Source organism: Blennius ocellaris, assembly GCF_963422515.1.
Source record: "Blennius ocellaris genome assembly, chromosome: 2".
Taxonomy (NCBI): domain Eukaryota; kingdom Metazoa; phylum Chordata; class Actinopteri; order Blenniiformes; family Blenniidae; genus Blennius; species Blennius ocellaris.
The window spans coordinates 27,833,827-27,854,775 of NC_137651.1; the positions used below are offsets into that span (position 1 = coordinate 27,833,827).

Sequence of the window (20,949 nt, forward strand, 5' to 3'; positions counted from 1 at the left end):
ACACGCTACACATTTTTGAAAAAATCAGTATTTTCCACAAATCTGAATAGTAAGTACCATTAATCACTTTACGCTCAGCATCAAATAAAAAAAATCAAACATCTAAAACGGTTGCATCTTACAGCCTTGGTGCATGTTTGTTTCTTGTTTTTTTTTTGTGTGTTTTTTTATAACAAACTCACACTGACAGTTTGGCTTTGAGACTAATGTTTTACTGGCAGCAACACAGATGTTTGTGTATCAGTTGCGCTGTGTTCTCAGGGTACTGATAGCCAACATGTTTTTCAAGACTTTCCCCCAGGATTAAAAAGGTATTTCTATTCTATCTGTTCTATTATACTCCATTTAAAATTCTTTCCTTTCTTTGCGATTTTTTAAATTTGCTTGCAGCCTCTTGTGGACCTGTTTTTGGCCGTGGGCCTTATGTTTCACACCCAGGCCCGCCCCTCCTTACACGCAGAACATGCGCTGTGCGTAGGGCCCCGCGATCCATGGGGGGCCCCATTTTGCACAAGTGAATTCAATTTCCCCCAGGATCAATAAAGTATCATCATTCTCTGCAAATTCGCAAAGGATGCGCGTGCATTTTGCCGAGAGGCGCGTAGAGCACCGCCACCAAGTCAGCCCGAGGCAGGAGAGAGAGGGAGAGAAAAAAAGAGACGCAATGATTGAAAGTGCGAAGCGTCACCATCTGACCAATCAGCGGTCAGATGGGCCGGCAGGCAGTTGTTTCCAGGTAGAGAGTAGCGAGAGAGAGACGGCTTCCAAACGTCAATACGATTTGGGAGCTAGCAAAAGAATGAAAAAGTCCAAACAAGAAGAGGCTCATGCTTCACTTGAAGGTGGGGATGTTGTTGAAATAAAAAAGAAAAAACTTTGTGGCATAAACTGTTTATTCAGACGTGTGCATCTGTAAAGTTATTGTTCCACTGTTGATCTACAAAGTTCTTGTTCCACTGTTGATAGAGGCTGTTCATTTGATTCGTTAGTAATTGTAATTTATTATTATTATTATTATTATTATTATTATTATTATTATTATTATTATTATTATTATTATTATTATTATTATTATTATTATTATGTTATTGGAAGGGGGCCCCCAAAACAAAATCCTGCTTAGGGCCCCCACTTGGCCAGGGGCGGCCCTGCTCACACCCCTGATATGCAGGTTTTAGAGATAAATGAGATAAATAACCAAAGGCGTCACAAGCCATGTAAAACATTAATGTACTACTTCAACTCTGCTGCTTGAGTGTGTGATTTTTATTCCTGAAGGAGAGCGTATGTATTTCATTAATGTTGTTTTTTTTTTGCCGTTACTGGCTCTCCTTTGAGAAATGGGCACTATTTGACGGGCGGTCCTTCATTCCCGGCCGTGCGGAGTGATCTGGCTGTGTGAGCAGGCTCCGCTTGTCAGTCAGACTTTGAACTGTGCACTGGCGCTCATCATCGCTGCTAATCTCCGACCGCTGCCTGTCATCCCGACGCCGCTGCCGCCGCCGACACTCATCACCGACCAGCTCCGACACTTAGATCAGGATGAACACTTGCTGAGGGAGCCGAGGGAACACCCCCAAAGGGCGACACCGCAAAGGGAGAGACGGACATTTAAGCGTTCGCCGCGCCGTTCAACGTCCACGTTACTCGGAGAGTTGCGATGGTCCAGCTACGGGATATACTCTTAGCCTCGCTCCTTGTGGGCTGCGCAGGTAAGGAGGAATACGTGAATAAAAAAAGCACCCTTGTGTTTAACTCTTAACTCTTTAACGCTGTGTCGTGGACATCCCGTGTGTGTCCTCTGTGCTTGAACTGGACCGCAGGCATCCTTCTTCTCCTCCTCCTCCTCCTCCTCCTCCTTCATCCGCCGCCCGCGGGCTGTTTAGCAGGTGCGACTGTAAACGCCGCTGCGCTGCTGTAATTAGCTTACTGTGTTGTTGTTGTTTTACTCGCGGACGCGTTAACGCACTATTTCCCGACACTCAACGGAGCATTGAGAGGCTCCCCCTTTTTTTTTTTTTTTTTTTTAATTCAATGTACGAGTCCGTGCGCTGACTAAACACTATTGCACGTTAAATAAAACATGAGCTAAAAAAAAAAAAAAAAAAATGTAATCACGCGGAGGAGGACATTTTTTTTTCTCGTCTAGTGCAGCTTTCGTGTCGGCGCGGGCCGCGGGTCGAGCTGCCTGCCTGCCTGCACGGGACGTGTTGTTGATGGGTAGTGATGCTGACACACACACACACACACACACACACACACACACACACACACACACACACACACACACACACACACACACACACACACACACACACACACACACACACACACACACACACACACACAGCCTCCTGGGTTTAGTCACCGTCTCAGTTTGTGTGTATATGATGCAGGGGAAAAAACAGCGTATCTTCCCAGCACCTGTCCGTGTTTACAGGTGTGAGGGTTGCACTGAGGAGGAGGAGGAGGAGGAGGAGGAGGAGGAGGAGGAGGAGGAGATGTTGACAATGAATGCTCGCGTCGGGGGGAGCTGCCGGTTTATTTCTCTGCGAGCAACAACTTCTACTCTGAATCATCTGTTATGTAATCCGATGCCACGATAAAGGCTTTGAAACGAGATCCTCTAAGTTGGTATAATGTGTCGTTACGTAAGTCTAATTGGAGGAGTTTTGTGCTAAATTCCTTTTTTTTCCTTTTTTCTCCAGTAACATCTCGTGCCATTTCATTATCGTGCCAGGTTTTTAGGTTTGGAGTGGTTATACTCTCAGCTTGGTCGTGGGATAGCCTTTTAATCCTGTATGTACAATCTGATGGGTACAGGGGTGTTCCTCAGGCAAGGAGGCAGAGGGAGTGCAGCCCTCAGCCCTCCCTCACTGCAGCCAGCTCCCCGGCGTTTAATGGGAGATATCTTACAGTGGCCAGTCTTCATTTACCGGACAGGAGAGACTGTAAACTGTATGGTGTTGCTCAACTGTTTTCCCCACACATTTTACTCATCGAGATACACGGATCGAATAAATAACAGCCTCTAAATGAACAACTGGATTGATGAAAGCATCACATGAGGTCTACAAAAAAAAAAAAAAATGCTTCAGGCTGTAGAAATATTCTATTCCGTTTTGCAATTGATCGCGTTTTGAAGTTCGTGTGCTCTTGATAATCCCGTTTGAATGTCTGCAGCTATTAGAAATATGTGATTAGAGTTGCACCAGATTGAGTATGTTGTTATTGTGGTTGTACAAAAAAAAGCTGAAGAAATCAAATATGTCAGCTCTGCCAGTATTGATTTTGCTATACAAACAACATTCAAAATGAGCCATTAAATGGCTTGTGTAGAATTTATAAAAAAAAAAAAAAAATCCTAATTGAGCATCTTGGGAATGGGATGTTTTGTGCTGAAAAATTTACTTGTCAGATTTTGTAAATGTGCTACCAAGATGCTCTCATCATTTCTGTGAAGTGTTTGCAGATTGGGTTAATATATTAATCAGTTCTCAGCTGATTTAAAGGTTTCTTTCCATTTCCATTATACGCGTGCCAGATGGTTTGCCTGAATCATGTTGAAGACAGTGGCCTACATACTGCACTGTACGCGTGAATTCAACATTTTTTGGCTTTTGTTTTTGGGCTCGTGGCTAACATGGTCTTGATCTGAGGCGAGGTATTTACCTTTAAAGTGGATTACCTTCATTCAGAGCTGGATTATTACCTTCTGTATTGCGCACTGTACGCCTGGTAGTTTTACTAACTCTGATTAGAGAGGACAACCATTCATGTGCCAGCTGAATGGTGCTGAAGCCTATAAGATCATTGTCAATATGTAATGACAATTTTTCAATGTCCCATTGTCCGGCGATTATTACCATGACTACTACAGTGGAGCAGCAGTGAACTGAGAAAAACCCCACAACAGAATTTCCAGCCAGTCTACTCGTCGTTTCGTTGACGGTTTATTTGAAGAAAGCAAGAGATGAACATGCTGAGGTTTTCGCATTGCAACTAGTACATCACTGTGCTGGTTTGTTTGCTGGTCTGGCGCGAACTGTGTTCCCTGCCTCTCTCTGTCACCCGTACCCTCTACATTTACAACCTGCGTCTAATTACCACCACCGAATGCAACAAAAAAATATCTAAGCCTGCCAAGAATAAGCGTAAAATGGCTCAGTTACTGCCTCAAAAATAAGATAAGTCAAACAAGAATCAAGCTGTTATTCGCGAGTGTGTGTGGAGGAATAAAGGCCAGGCGTAGGGGAGGCTGGACAATGTGGGCGTGGTCCTTCGTTTTTATCTACGATCTGCACCCTGTGATTTGGGTATAGCGCCGGTATCGGCTCGATCGTTGCACCATTTCCTCCAACAATCCCATTGGGAAGCTTGTAGCAGCAGTCACACACGCCGAGGTGGAGCAGGACGTTAATCTCCGACTCTGTCAGGAGATGATCGCACCCGATCTGTTTCTGCAAGATTGTCACAAACGCTCTGACTTAAGACTTCACTTTTTATGCCACGACGAGAGACATTGTCACAATTGCTCATCTTTTGACTGGGGCCGACCGAAATTGAAGCGCCTGTGACCGCCTTTGATAACTAAATTCTTTTATTCATTCAATTTTTTGGCTTGATGGCTGATAACAATTTTCTGTGGTGTGTCCAATTTGGATCACACGCAAGAAATGCTAATGCATTCGGAAAAAAAAAAAAAAAGTGTTAGATAATTGTGCTTCAGGTTGGTTTAACAGGTCTTTATCAGTTGTGCGCTCACCTCTTTGGGGTCGTGGACTGGCTACTCGGCTATGCCGAGCATGACCATGCCCCTGGAAGCTGGAGGATGTTAGTGGCCTTCTGGGTCCAATAAAGTCAAATAAAGCTGCTAAATTTAGCATTCACTCTTGAGCTCTGAGTTGTTGACATTTCAGTGAGGCTGCACTTTGGCATAGCAGGGCGTTATTTCAGCGCCACTGGAGGACACGCCCACACACACACACACAGGTATGAAATCTGCCGTTATGGCAGGGATTACTTACAGTCTGTATTTAGCAACGTGTTGAACAAGCAGTTAATTTTCTGATTTGGTGTATCTGTGTTTTCTCGGCTGCAGTTTACCTTTAATAACCGGATGACACATAACAGTTTCACCACCAGTCTATGTAACATAAAAAAGGTTTTTATATTCCTGTAATTGAAATGTCTTTTGTAGCATTTGAACTACTCCATACAATGGATATTACAGTATATTAAATGGCATTCATATGATCTTTCCCAGTTTAATGTGTATTAAAAAAAAAATCCTAATCTTTTTTTTTTTTTTTTAACAGATGATTATAAGGCACAGTTGCAGTATAAATGATTGTACTGAGATTGAGAAAGGATTAACCCTCTTTCTCTTCCCTCTCCCAGTTCTGGTGGCTGCATGTTTGGCAGGCCTGTTGAGACTCTTGACATCATTATTAATTGGTTCTCTTTGAACTGATAGCTGGAGTATGGAATAATTTCAGGAAATGAAATATAGCCTGCAGAAATCCAAGTAAAAGAAATTAAACAAAACTCTGAACGATTGGAGATGAGGCACAGACAACTAGACTGATTAATGACGTGCAGCCCTGCAACTTATCTCACATGGAGCTGTTTCAAACAGGGGGGATGTTTCTCTCCACTTTACAGCAGGATTGTTTTATTTAGCCGGCGTTACATCATCACTCAGATCACGTGGAAATGATGACGTTGTCCCACGCTGCTCCGTTTACAAAGATGGAAGCATGTCTGACAGCAGGACGACTTATTTGAGCTCATACATATTTACTCACAACTTGGTGTTATTTATTTATTTGTTTTATTTGTATTTTTTTTCTTAGGATGGAAATCAACACAGCCAAAAGCAACAGCTACACATCCAACAGCTCCACAGCTCGATAAAGCGTTTTATTTCCGAGGAGTGTGTTCACATTGTGTGCTGGCAGCGGCGCTTCTCACATTGAGAATTTGTTTAGGAGGCCGACCAAAATATATTCCTTTCACCCAAAACACACACACAGTGTCTTTTAAGAACTGCTGATTGCTCTTCAGCTGGCTACAAGAGTACAACCAATCGTGTTGTGCAATTACATAACCCAAGCTAGTACAGAGGCCTTTACAGCTTGTCCCTGGCCGAATGGGACTCGTAGTGCTTAAGCTCAATATGGTCATACCTCACAATGAAGCGTCAGTAGAAAAACACACCATTGTGTTATTTTTTTTTTCAATCAGAGTCACTGATTTATATTAGGATTTTTTTTTTTTTTCTGGCACTGGAAACATACAAAAATCACACAATTTGAAATTGGAACTACGCGTTTCTTTCCAGGTCGATGCCGGAGTAGCGCAAACATACTGAGAGTGTTTCCCATGGTGTCATGAGCTGCACGATTAGCAGACCTGCTGCAGTAGTGGGTTCTGCTTCTGTGTGTTTACAGAGGATGCCCTCAGGTCCAATGTTGAGTGCAGGTCACTTGCATTTCCGCAGAGTCCTTAGAGCCTGATACACAAAGACTGCAGTTAGTCATGTAAAAAAAATAGACCTGCAAGAAAAAGAAAAAAAATCCTTGAGATAATTCATTCAGGGAACCGGAGAATCAACAAAATCAAGCAACTATTATGAGTCAGAATAACAGCTATTCTGAAAATTCATTGAATTTCAAATATTGTCTCCCTGACTTGTTGAGATTGTGTTCACTCACCATATTATTTTAGACATTTTGTGATGATGAAATGTTCTTCTGGCGAGAAACACTGACGTTCCCAAGTAGATGAAAACAGATTTCAAAAGCCCAACGTTACTACTTTCCCATTTGCACAAACAGAAACAATCATCAAATAATTAATTTGACAATCTGAAACCATGTCTGAGTTTAGTCAGTTGTTTCATCTTGGCCTGGCTCTACATCTGCTTTGGGCGCTTGGTAGTGTTGCGCTGGTCTACACATTTCATCATCCTCCTGAAAAACACCCCAAATATCAAGACGTGTACAACGAGGATTCTTCTGTTAAATGGTTCAGTGGGTTTCTTTGAACCGTTGACGTGCGGAGTCAAGCCCTGCTTTACCGAATTGCATTAAAATGTACATTTTCAGGAAACGTACGGCAAAAATGCTGCAAAAGTGAGTAAAAGTTTCATCTCGTTGACTCTCAACTACTATTTCTGTTATTTTTGTTTTGTCTTATCAAATAACTAAACCTGCCAGACTGAGAGCGTCTCTTGACAAGCCGCCGCTAAGCTGTGCAGAATGCTTATTGAACCAGAATCAGTCTCAGAATGTAACAGATGATGGAGACAAACAGCTGTTGCAGTGGGAGACAATTTCGAGAAAACAACTGTCAGCGCTTCATGTTTGAAGTATTCCAGTATTTTATCTATTCAGACCACAGGTTTGGAAAAAAAAAAAAAAAAAAAACCCCAAAAAAACCTCCTGCTAACTTTGTCACGGTTAACATAACGAATAAATCAAGCCGCGGCCCCTGTGGCTCTCCCGTGTCTCACAGTTGATTTTCAACAATCGCGCAAAGTCCAGGGTTTTCATCCGGAATTAGGAGGGGGAAGCGGGAGAGCTGCTGTGGTTTTGTTCTCGTCAGGATTATTTGACTCGTCGGTGACGGGGAGCGGATGAGACAGATCCAGGTCTGAGAGGGTTGAGAGGAGATTCATTGCCCAAGGACGCTAAAAAGACGACATTACACGTGCACGTGACCTGCAGAGGCTCTGCGAGGAGCATAAACATCCTTTCCTGGGGGTTCAACTCTCTGAAGCTGGCTGTGGGCTTAGCAGTTGTTTTTTTTTTCCAGTGATTAGCTTCTGCTGTGATTGCATACTTACGCCTTATCCCTGCGAGGTTTGACTTATTATAGCTGGGATTTATATTAATCGGGTTTAATTTAGGAGTATAAAACAGGTTAAACATAGCAGTGAGCAGTGGCGCCTGGGAGACGGGCATCTTGTGTATCTTGTTTCAACCATAATTGAACACTGAAAGCCTACTGTTGACCTCCCTCAGAGCTTGAAGCACATTGTGCACATCCCCCCAATTCTCTCGGGGCACATTGCTTTGTGTCACAGTAGGGATTTTTGTTATCGTGCTGGCCTTCATAGTGGTTGTTTTTTTTTTTGTTTTTCTTCAGATTTCAAGATAATATTGGGATTTATGGGATCCATAGGCAAGACAAAGCACAACGGTTGAAATGCTAGTCCGGTGCTTTTATTTTGCTTGCAACCGTCTGAACTGTTTCACACTAAAAATGATTGTTTGGTTAAGCTTTCAAACACTTATTCCTTTTTCACGATGTCTCTCTAAATATTAAAATAGAAATATGAATGCTGGGAAAAGGCACGACCCAAACCCTCTAATCTCCTCTCCCGCTGCAGTGCACCGCTGAATCGCTCCGTCGTCCCTTAGAGGTTATCGGCTGATCTAGCCACTCTAGGATGTGGGTCTCATCCTAGTAGTTTTCCCAGATTACAATTGCTTTTTGTTAAATGACAAACATGTTTCGGTTCCGAGAGTGTCAGGAAATTAGAGCAGGGCGTCCTTGTCATTCATCAAATTAAAAATAGAGGCCAGTACTGTGAACAGAGAAATCCCAATGGACTTGTAGCCCTATACTGATGAGCGTTTAGGCATTAAAGCCAATAAACTCATCTTTGAAGCTGATCCTTTGTGTGACAAAAAAGAAACGGCTGCTTCAGATCGTCCACACTTTTGTTGATTTTCAATTTCTTTGCTGTGACAGGGAAACGGCTTAACACTAATGGTATTGTTATAAGCGCACAAGTGGTGCATTCAGCTAAATATGCTTATGGAAATCTATTTGTAAACGGTTTGACTTCACTCGAAATGATAATGATGAAAACGACTTTGAGCTTTGCCAGTGTCGTAGTTTCAATTTTCATTGCAAGTCCGCTAAACGTTTGACCAGTCCCCTTCCACCGTGTTAGCAATTGGTGCACTTGCAAAATGTTACCGGTCTTCTCTTCAGGCTATTGGCTTGTAAATAAAGGAAGATTTCTTCTTCTGCTTAGGCTGTGTAGCACTCCGAGCACCTCCCGGCTCCCTTTGGCCTTTCTGTGTCTTATTTGGCAGTGAGAGAAGCCGGAAAGGACAGGACTCCTGTGACCCAAACTAAGTCTTCACAGTCTCGTATGTGGCCCCTGTGGCCCCGTGGAAGAGGAGATGAGTTTATAATCATGTCATTGCAACGCTAGAAGGAACTGTGTCCCACTTTAGACACACTGGAGTCTTCTCAACTCGAGCTCACTGGGTCTTTTTGAGCTTACAGTATGTCTGATTTAAGAAAATGAGTGGCTAATCTCACGGAAATAAAGCAACATGCTGTTGGCGAGGATTTAGCTCCCCTCTTCTTTTGTGTGGCGTGGAGGGAAGCAGTGTGTGCGACTCCTCATGCATACATGCACATCATGGTGCATTCATTGCGGAAACACTAACGGATGCAGCATGCACGGAGCAGTGGAAGTCTGAATTGCTCTGCCTTGCCTCGGGCGTTATTTCCATGCAGCCACCGCAGTGTGTCACCCACTAACATTATACTTCTCTGCAGGCTTCGTCACCACCAGGCAACTCCGGCACACTTGTAACATGTAATATTCTAAAATAAATCCATCACAGAGGACCCAGTAGTAATGTCTAATGGATGTGCTAAATCGGAAAGGGTGTCTGATTAGGATGTATTAAAGATGTTCTAGTTAGGGTGATTTAAGAAAAAAAACCCAACAAAATGTTGTTACAGGCCCTTCAAATCAAACAAAGCAGCTGCTACTTTAACCAGGACAGGGCTCTACACAGTGTGGGCGTGATGAATAAATGACAGAGACAACGCTATTTTGTTTCACAATGATTTATATTAGCAGTGATGTTCGAATTTGCAATAAACATTTGATAAAAGGTTCAGATATATTTACGCTAGCTGAAAAACCAAACATCCGCCCCACAAAAAAAACAAACAAAAAGAGTCACCATTATCCAAAACGAACATCATTGCTTTTCAGCGTAGAGTAGATTTTGGTCTAGTTCAGTATATACGGTAAAGAAAGAGATGTTGGAGGGTCATTGTACATCACACAGGATGTGACTCATTCCAGGGTTCAGGGTAGTTTTAAAACCTCTCATGTGGCATGACATCTGTACAGACAGCTTTATTGGTTGATGCACTGAGACTCTGACTTCCTCCCACACCAATTCTTTCATTTTCTATACCAATTTATTCAACTTAGGGTTATGAGGTGCTGGAGCCGATCCCAACTGACACTGGGTGAAAACGCAGGTTACACAATGGACAAGTCGATAACGGGGCAAACTAAAGAGACACACAGTCACATCTAGTCAACTTCAAGCCACCAATTGACCTTAAATACATGTTTTTACACTGTGGAAGGAGTGTCTTTGAAAAACCCCACAGATTGACAGCGAGCACATACAAACTCCACACAGAGATACCAAACAGAAACTGGGGATATTCTTGCTACGGGGAGAGCGTGTTAACGACTACAACGCCACGCGGCTCACTTCATTGCACAAAATTGCATAATATTGCCATTATGCCATTAGGACATGCCATTCTCCATTGTGCTCTGTATGTAAATAGTCGTGAAAACAACGCACAGTCAAAATAGGTTGACTTATGCGATGAAAAAGGCTTGAAGCCAACAAGACTGATTCCGAATGCAAACCACAGGACATGTTGGAAAGCTGCAGAGTGAGTCATTAAAGTCCAAGTTGGTCTTGCTGGAGACGGAACGTCACGGAGTAATTGCACCAGGAGCTGAAGCTGAAGTGGATATGTGCAAGTCGCAACTGTTGCTCACAAATAGGGCTTTCCATTGTGCCTGCCGCGCTCCACACCAGCACTTTAGTTTCCAACACGGCCCCCATCCTTCATACTTCAGCAAGCACATCTTGTACCCGGCTCCCCGGCCAAAAGACGAAGGAACGCCAACAATCCCATTTAAACAAAAGAAAATCACAGTGCAAAAGAAATACTGAAACTTTCATGTGGGAAAGAGAGGTTGAACTGGCAACCCGGCTGGTGTCTTGCTGCAGCACAGTGCAGATTTAAAGAAGAAGAAGACAGAGACTTCCAGGTCAAGTTGGGGCACGTAGGATTTGATTCACACCGGAGAACACTTCTCAATCCATTGTGAAAGACACTGATCTTTCAATTACTTTGCTTTTTTGTGACTTCACTACTGAGGGACTTGTTTTGACCTCATTCTGTGGCTTTGTATCTATTATATGCAAGACTGGACCGGCCTGGACCGGCCTGGACCAGCCTGGACCTTCCCCCAGTGTTTGAGAGCCAACGACAGTATTTCAAACCAACAGTTGTAGAAGCTTAGAAAACATGAATAATATGGCCGGTCCTTCGTGTCTCTGATTGTCAGGTGAGTAATCCATCTGAAGTGGGAGGATGAAAAGCTGCCCACCCATACAGAGTGGATCTGAGATCTATTGCTGATGAACTCTAAAGAGGATCCAGCCACTAATTTCATAATTGCCTGCCTGGCAGTGTTTTATCATGCATGTTGACAACTGCAAATTAGATCTTTCATTCTGAGTGTGACAAGTGCCGGGATGAATAATGCTGAAACGTGCTGCGAAAGAGTTAATATTTAATGTCGTCCATGCATCTTATATAAACGCGCTGTCACCAAGGTGGCCTCGCAGGGAATTGATGTCTCTTAACTTTATTTTTCTCACGCATTCATTTGGTACATATTATTTAACACGTATCATTGATCATTTTGTTATTGAATATGGAGGTCCTTATTAACTAATTTCCCTGTTCACTAAATGAACATCTTAATTGAGACGAGTCTGCTGGTATAAAAAAAGGCCCGGCTAGCGGAGGACAGCTGCGTGGCGGTGAACTGAACAACCTTGTACCTGGATGAAACAATAAATGGTCGATACAATATAAATAGCAAACAACATTTGTGTGTGTGTGTACAAAGTGACCGAATCAAAGTCTGTCCCTAAATTGGTGCAGTGACACTCATGCAGTGAAAAACGGGGTTATTTAAAATCTCTAATTAGATCACTCTAAGACGGCACCATCTCCTGGGAAGCATTAGCAGCTATGGCTCTTTCTCATCCATTGAACAAGCGCAAGCCTCTTCTGAAGTGATGGCAGTGAATCCCGCCGACACGCCATACCAGGCCAGCCCGTTCTCGTCCCTCTAACAGGCACCGTTCAGCACATTTGTGGATTTGTGTCATGCAACGTTCACCAATTTAAAGCAGCGAATGAAGAGTATCTTTTCACGTCATACACGAATGACTCGCGGTTTGCATAAAAATCACTAACTCCTGATTCTTATTCATGGGAAATGTGCCTACTCACCATAAGATAACCAAGATTTTTTTTTTTTTCTTTGGTTGTAGATTTATTAGCCTCGAGCTACAGGGATGAGTCACATGTCACATCATTATCAAGTCGATAGTGTTTTATGGCTAAATGTTTTAGCGTTAGGGCTTCTAGAGCACTCGAAGGAGAAGAAGAATTTAGAAAGAGATATCACAGCGGCTGGGAATTAACCTCATTTCATTCTTCTTCACTCACAGTAATCGAAAAATTATGTAATGAACATGTCCAACATATTCCCAGCAAAACTCCTTGTTGCACTTGCAATGTCAGACCAATCAGCGTTAGCGACTATTACCACAATCTGCGTACATTTTGGGTTTATTTTTACACTTTTTTTTCGTATGATTTGTTTGCTACTACTGTGTGTAGAGACTTCCACGAGTATATGACTGAAAGTCTGGGTTGTCCTGGAGATTTCTCACATTCAAATTACATTTTCCAGAGTAATAATCCTGACACGCAGCTCAGTCTGAGATCTAAGCCTCCACTTTGACCTTTTTTATCTGGACAGCACATGCAGGCCTGCGGTGATTGATCTCAATGAATAATGAATGAGTGATATGAAGGAAATTACACCGTCCCCTCTGCATTATCCTTATTACTGCTTGGACTTTTGCAACAGGAGTGTTTTCCCCTATTTTGATTGGGCACTTCACTTTAAATTAAGGTGTTTGCAACTACTCCCAGAAAAGTATTTGGCTGTTTTCTCTCTCTCTCTCTCTCTCTCTCTCTCTCTCTCTCTCTCTCTCTCTCTCTCTCTCTCTCTCTCGCTCTCTCTCGCTCTCACACACACAAACAGCCTTGTTTTTCCCCTGAAGAGGTACCATCAGCGAGGAAGGTGCAACACATAAAGAGATTCACTCTATCTACCGGAGACCTTCTATGCACAGGTGTCGAAGCCAATTAGCTGTAACTGCTGGTGTTTAGGCGTTGAAGTAATTTTCAGAGGCTGTGAAGCATCAGTTGAAGGTGTTTTTTTTTTTTTTTTTTAATCTGGAAGACTGGATTCCCAACATTAACCATCAATATCATTAAAAGCTGAAGGCAGGACTCTCCTCCTTGGCTGGAAAATTCAGTGATCTATTTCCGAGTCGGGAGACTGCATGGAGGAGTCCAGTTACGTCCTCAGTGGCAGAATACAGATGATGGATGGGACGTCCTCTGGAGTGCTGAGGGCTGTTTGGATGTGGCCGGGCTTGGTAGCAGCTCTCCTGAACCACTGCACTACTGCTTCTTTCTTTCTTTCTTTCTTTCTTTCTTTCTTCGTTCAGCGGGACTGCAGCTAATGCTGTTTTTCTCATTATCACAAGGTCCGCTGGTGGTTTTCTCATTTGATTGATTAGCCTTTAATTTTTGCAATGTCAGAGAAGGGTTGAAAAGTTAAAATGCATCCAAAACCCTGGATTGCCATGGCCAGCAAACCAAAGACAAAATATATCCCGTGTGATCTTATTATGGAGGACGAAAGGAATATTTGTTGAGCTGAAATCATGAAAAACATGACATAAAAAGAAAATCTGATTTTTCATTGCTGACTAATTCTGCCAGTTATCAACTTGAGTGATGGTTGCAGCCCAGATTTATTTACTTAAATTCTAATGCGATGAAAATGACCTTGTGCCCGAACCTCAGGTTTAACTGTGTGGAAGAGTGGTTCTCCTTTAACCCACCGGAAGGGTCCATGGGAGTGTCTCTCATGTGAAATGGACCTGATGCGTCACACTGACCTCATGAGAAGTTGATGATCTGTGGTGTTGACATGTAACCTCTGGTTGCTACTACTGGCTGTGGTATATATGAAACGTTGTGGTGCTGATGGGGTCATTCCCCCTGCAGTGTACTCAACTGTTCCCAGGAGAGTGTCAGAAATTCTTTTCACTCTTTAATTTTATTTCCTCTGCGACGGCAGATCGTCACGTGTCAGGCTTCAGAAGTTTCGCGGGGTAAACCGAGCAAACCAAAGATTTGTGGTTGAAAACCGACGTCTATTAGCAGACGTGAAAGTTCTTGAGTTTAAAGCTACAAAGAATCCACTCACTCTCTTGGAGATTGTCGATACAGTAACTCCTTCTTCATTCACGAAAGAAAATATTTGATGTCGTGAACACTTTATCTACTCCCCTGTCAAACTACCAAACAATATGGTGTTGTTTGTTCCCGAAGAGTCTTGTTTTCTTTCCAGAGTGGTAAAACACCGTCAGCATGTTGTTCCCCCCCCCCCCCCCCCCCCCCCCCCCTCTTCATGTGGCTCAGGTGCTGTGTTAAAAACAGTCGGGCAGGACGCCAAAGTCTTCCACTAGTAGGTAAAACCCTGCACGTATCATATCCTGCCAGGAATCACACATCAGTCTGTGTCCTCCAGGCTCTGCCAGTGTGAAGCATATTGGACATTTTTGACATGTTCTTCATAAAAATGAAGGTCCAATTACATGAATCACCAGGATGGCAGACTTTTGGCAGACTCTCAGTTGGATTGTTCTCACTGTCAGAGGGTAAATTTAGAGTTGATTCTTTATTCAGCTATGCAGTGCGACGTGCGTCAAACCACCAAATCCTGAATTCAACTGGGTCAACAATCGGGATGACATTTCATGTTTCATGCTTCTTTATTCGCACAAACCTCAGAACTTTACAGATTCACCCTCGCATGAGTGGTAACATTTAAACTTGTACGATGCGATCAAACGGCAAAATTCCAGTCACTGTCATTCACTGTGTAAACTATATCCCACCAGTATTTCTAATGCTCCATGACTTGCTTTCTGTCTATTCTTAATTAACTATATCCAATCTCTTTATCTATATTTGTATAAAAATTGGCCCCAAGTATGTTTGCCCCATTTTGAACATTTCTTATGAAAGCAGTAAAGTGTAAAGTGTCTGAACATTAGCTCTTCTTAGGCATTTCTCATTTCATGGCGGAGTAGTATTCAAAAAATAAAGCACCGCCATTACGACAAAATTGATCCTGATTATTAAATATTGTGATAATGGTTATTAATTGCAGTAATACCTGTGAAAGCCATTAACCTTCATTCTTTTCCTTCACATAATCTAAATTAATCATGAATTAGCAGCTGTTGATAAAAAGTAGCAGATGAGTTGAGGAACAATTCTTCACCCCTGAGACAAGTGATATGACAAATCCATTTTATAATTGAATAGGCGGGTCTCAGTCTGATATAAAAATGATCTTTACAGATGAGTAACTGGCACAGTACTTTCCGTCTTTCAATCTCCAAGTCCGCTTGGTTGTACTGTTCTGGAAAGCAGTGCCATGTCTGAATGTTCGTTCTAAAACCTAATAATAACGGTTTATAGTTTAAATAGTCAATGGCAAAATGAGGAGATAAAAGAGATGGGAAAAATGAGAGAAACTGTGCAAGGCCACATATCTGTCTGACACATTCAAATGATTGGTTGTATTTTTTTTGTACCACTTTTTTGATCTGAGCCTGTTTTGTTTTTTTTGTGTTTTTTTTTGTTGAAAGGAACAGACTGAACATGTAATTTGCAAACAATAAATTCAGTGCCATCTTTTTAAACTCAACGTGTTTTTTTTTTTTTTTTTTGTTTTTTTGGAGTGTATGCTGTGCATTTGGGCTCGTGGCTGCTTGTCTGTCTCGGCCTGTTTTACCATGTCTCTCACGCTCCTCCCTGAAGGATCTCCTCTCAGTATGACTCATTGACTTCCACTGCCTGAAAGCCGTCTTGCTCTCTTTGCCAGCAGAAGCCGGATGTGTCATGAACCCCATCGCACATCTTTTGCATCGATGCCATCGAGCGCAAAAGCAGTCGACAAGCCCCCAGAAGCAAACAAAACTATCTCCCATCACCAGTCCCAGTGACCAGCTTTGGGTTGAGGTGCTCTACGCAGCTTGAAAATAGGAAAACCACATCTGGAAGAATCTATGAGTAAAAAAATGCCAAATGGAAATTGACGACGTCTCTTGCAGGTTTAGTTTGATGGAAATGAGCTCCCATGTGGTGAGTCCGTTAATGCAGTTCACTGGTGGAAGATAAGGCGTCACTATCAAATCCTGGCGGGCGCAAAATAACCACGGCTTAGCCAGGCTCAAGTGTGAAACCGATCAAAAAAGGAAACCAGAATCAAAGGGCATCAGTCCGCTTGCTGCACGTCGACTTCTGTGACCGTTTCATGCATTTTATAGGCTCTCCGTGAACTCTCACTGGGTCTTCAAATCACCCCAGTAATTCCACAGTTGTATTAAGTACAGCTTTGTGAGATCATTTCATCATGTAATATAACATATGCCCTTATTCCTTATTAGGCTTCCTTGTGCTAAAAGACAATTCCAGGCAAAGGCAGGCTGTGTGAAAAGGAACACACGATGCTAAGCATTTTAATGAACGACTATTTGGATAAATGTTGCTCTAAAAAAAAACAAAAAACCCATGCTGCTTGTCAGCTGTTAGCAAACACTAATCATCCACTGTGTTTTCAATGGCACGCTGGCAATTTCTGTATCGACTCCCACTGGAGATTCCTGTACAACAACCAGCATTAGTGTAGAAGGAGCCTGTGAAGGACTGTCCCCCACCTTGTGACAGCACGGCTGCTTTCTCCGCCTCAGTGGACGCAGCGGCACGCTGCTAAAACACATTTTGACTGAACAGGGTCAGGGCGCGGTTTCACTACTGGATCTAAGTTACTGTGCTGAAGCATTGAAGAGGTCTGACATCAGCCACGCTGGCATTCAGAGCATCAGCCAGTCTGTAGCATATTGGAAAATATGTTCATGCAGGGTTACTGCTATATTGATGCAATGGGGAGGCTGCGTCACAGAGATAAGCAACTATCTCTGTCATTTTTTGCCTGGGATTGACTTTGAGTGTTATATTGCAATATGTATATGATTCAGAACTGTTTATTACATCCCTGTCTGCCAGCTAATGTAGTCGCAGGCTGCTGGCCTTCACATTTCTTCTTTGGATAAAGTGGCTCTGTCGTGTTCGGTCGTGAACATATTATCTCATTTAATTTGAAAACATGTTTAAATTATGGAACATGTGTTAAACACGTGTCAATATGTAACACATCCACAATAATATTATTCGTGGGCCTGTATTATCTGCTTCAATCGTTGAAATATGATGTCCCGCTGTTGTTTCTACGCTAATTTTGTCATGGAAATTCATTAGGAAATTAGCTCAGAGGAAGGTTCTGTTGAAATCCTGTGGCAACATGTGACATTGCGACGGCAGCGCTGCGGTATCGCCTTGGGCTGTGGCTATTTATTCAACGATAAGATGACATGTTTTCCAACCGTTCCAGCGCGCGCCGAGCCGCGACAACTGCGGCTAGTTGGTTAGTGTCTCAAAGAGATCACAGTTAAACAAGCGGAGGATGGTTGCTGTCTGGAACAAGTAGCAGGCGCGCAGGAGTTCGATGCACGCTGTGTTTACTGGCACAAAATAATTGGGCTCAGGTCCCCTCGAGTTAATCTGTTCACGTGTACATCTGATCGGCTGCGACTGTGTGTCTCAGTGCCATCGGCAGACTAGCACCTGCAGGTTACTGCTCACAGAGCGGTGCAGTCAGCACACTGGCCACTCACTCGCCTTGACGACACCCCTGGTCGGAGATTTGCTGCTTTACACACGACAATGGAGCGAGTAATGAAATTCAGTTTTCTCAGAATCGCACAAAGAGATTGTTTATGTACAGTATTTGACCTTGCATCGTTTCATCCAGGAGACGAGCAGAAGGTGATGCTTTGGTTGAACAAGGGCTGCTCAGAAATTACTTGTTTTTCTTGCAGGTTTGATAATACAGTAGATACTTGTACTGGAGTGCTCTCCCCTAACGAGGTTGAACCACAGTGCAGACTGATTCTTTAATCCCACGAATGTTCAGGGTTTTCTGCTAAAAGTTGAACTCCAGGGAACGAAAAGTTTCTCCTAATTTCTATTTTTTTAAAAACATCAGCAAGGTAAAATACTTGGTGATGAACAGGTGGACACAAATCATTGATTATATGTGTTCTACGGTATAATAATCATTTACTTACATGCATAACTCATTTGGTTTCCTGATGTCATTGTACCTGCTGCTTCCACCGTCATGTTTAGTGAACTTTGCATTTAAAAAGCCATTTTGAGACATTCAGCCTATAGTACATATATTTGAGTCCATCACCAGGGTTTCTGGTGTTTTACTCTCCAGCTTCTTTGTTTTGGTTGGTTAAGTAGTTGCAGTTGGTAAATAATATACACCTGCTTCCCATGCAGACCACACCACTGTGTAGCAGCCAAGAACTCCTGGTGTTGTTGTTTTTTCAATTCCTTTAGATTCTGACATTTGTTTTGTGAAACTCGCTGAACGAGATACCAGCAGCCCATCGCAATGTTACCTTTGCAACGTCGTCAAGCTTAATTCATTCATACTGAACCAAAATATTACATATTGTACACTTAAGACCTTGTGAAAAGATGACAGCCGTACATGGAAACAACAGCTGAACACGTTGTCCTTCGAAAAATAACTTCAATTTTTTTTACTTGTGAGTTTTACTGGGCTTTTTATTCCCGACAGCATTATTCCAGTAGTGCAGTTCACAGGATTTGTAAAAGAACATGCGGCAGACTGAGGCTGAAACGTGCAGCGTATATTATGTTGGCTCTACCCCAGACTGAGCTTACAGGATTTAGCAGGAAGCGATGCACAGCTATTACCTTCGAACGAAGAATCGCTGTAATCACAAGGTCAGATTAATAACATATGTTGCAAATGGAGCAATCATCTCCAGTTGGTTTTACATTTTATCATGTTCCTGACTTCACAAAAGGTAAACATGACCCTGACATCCGTGCATGTCCACTGATAATTCAATTAGTTCACACCACTTAACTGAAACTGGCTCCTAGTGTGAGCGCTGAGACTTGTATCATGAGTGGGCATGAAGGCAGAATAAAAGTATTACCCCTGTCTAATTTATCACAAACCTGTTTTCTTATGGCCTGGAGTAATGGCAATAGCTGTCCTCCCTCTCTGTCGATGTCTCGAGAGAGTTTCGCCCCAAGAAACAGAGTAGTCAACTCTCCAGAGCCTAGTCCTGTCCCAGTGTCTATTTTTACAGATCACCCTCTCATTGGCCAATAAGGTGTGTGTGTGTATGTGTGTGTGTGTTGTGTCATAAGGTGCCTCTGTGCCATCTGTCGTCCTCAGTGGAGCTGTATTGAAGACCGACCACGCCTTGCCAGTCTGTCTCAAAGAATGCAAAACGCAACCTTGGGCTTTCCTTGCTCTTGTCGCTCGGACAGCGACCGCAGGAAGACGAGGGGAAGGCTTGTAATGAAACCAAGTGAATGAAAACAGTCTTTTCGAGAGAAAAAACATACCCCCTTTGTTGTCTGTTCACTGTGGATAGAGGACAGCATACAGCTAATTATTGTGGAACCCATGTGGATGTGACGTAGTGCAATTGATATGCTGATAAATGAGAAGCTGATGTTGCACGCTAACGGTAAATATGAAGGGATTTGCTTGGCAGGTGTAGTAACAGGTTGTCCATGAGTTACTGCCTGTCTAGTCTATGATTGGATTATGATGTTGTTGTTGTGCTAGAAGTGCAAAATGACTAAATCACAACATTTGTGTTCCATCCCTGACAGGCTGAAGGAGTTTATCATGTTAACTGACCACCATGTGTCATAACTGCCACTGAGCTCACGCCGAAGCCTCCCCCTTCACAAGCTTACCCAAAACATTTGCTTGTGTTTCTCAATGTCATAATCACTCTTGATGATATTGTCTCAGTTTATAGTTAGAAAACAAAGCATTTATGGAGGTAACAGCATAATGTTTTTAGCTGCTATGATTGCTAAAAATCACAGTTTTGAGCCCGGGGTCAGAATATTTAGTGGTTGTTTAAAGAGCAAGGCGAGGTTAACACTGGGCTGTGGTTTCAGTGAATACTTTTGCATTTATAAAGAACTGCATTTTAAATGAGGGCCTGATCAGGGTCTGATGAGGCCTGATTTCTGACTCACGTTTGTGTCTTCTCCTGCCACGACCCTCACTGTCAGCTACATTCAATCACGCCCTGCTCACACAGCTGCTCTCTCTCTTCATCGCCTGCAATCGCAATAAAACTTTAAACAACCGCAGAAGAAAAACTTTATTTAACCCTATTTTGTTTAACTTGCAATTAGCTTGCAGATCACACGTGTGTCGAAGCGCTGGGTGGAATCTGTACAGATCGCGGATCGAAATGTGATTCGTTCCACATCTGTGATGCAATGTTTTAACAGCAAAACAAACACGAGTGAGTGAAAGAGCGAGAGAAGGGACGAAGCTTCGGATTCCCTTGTGCTCACATGGACTACAAACGTCTCCCATCAGGTGAAGAAGGCTCAGCATAGAGGGCTGTACTCCTCTCTCTGACATCTCATCCCCTGCTGAATCATTTCTGTTCAGCGACTTGATGAACAGGAGGAGCTACAGCTGCACTTTGCGGCTCTCCATCTGCAAAGACATGAACGGGAAGGACCTGCAGCAAACCGATATTTCATCTCAGA

The 20,949-nt window shown here is 42.9% G+C and overlaps 1 protein-coding gene across 1 annotated transcript in view; it reads left to right on the plus strand.

The window, feature by feature from the left end:
• Positions 1–1,660: 1,660 nt before the first annotated feature.
• ncam1b (neural cell adhesion molecule 1b) overlaps positions 1,661–20,949 on the plus strand; it is a gene marked incomplete at both ends in the record, with an annotated part of 88,643 nt that continues 69,354 nt past the window's right edge. Inside the window, one exon of the mRNA XM_080509518.1 lies at positions 1,661–1,712. Within this exon, the coding sequence (XP_080365644.1) occupies positions 1,661–1,712 (52 nt within the window). The remainder of the gene's footprint in view (positions 1,713–20,949) is intronic.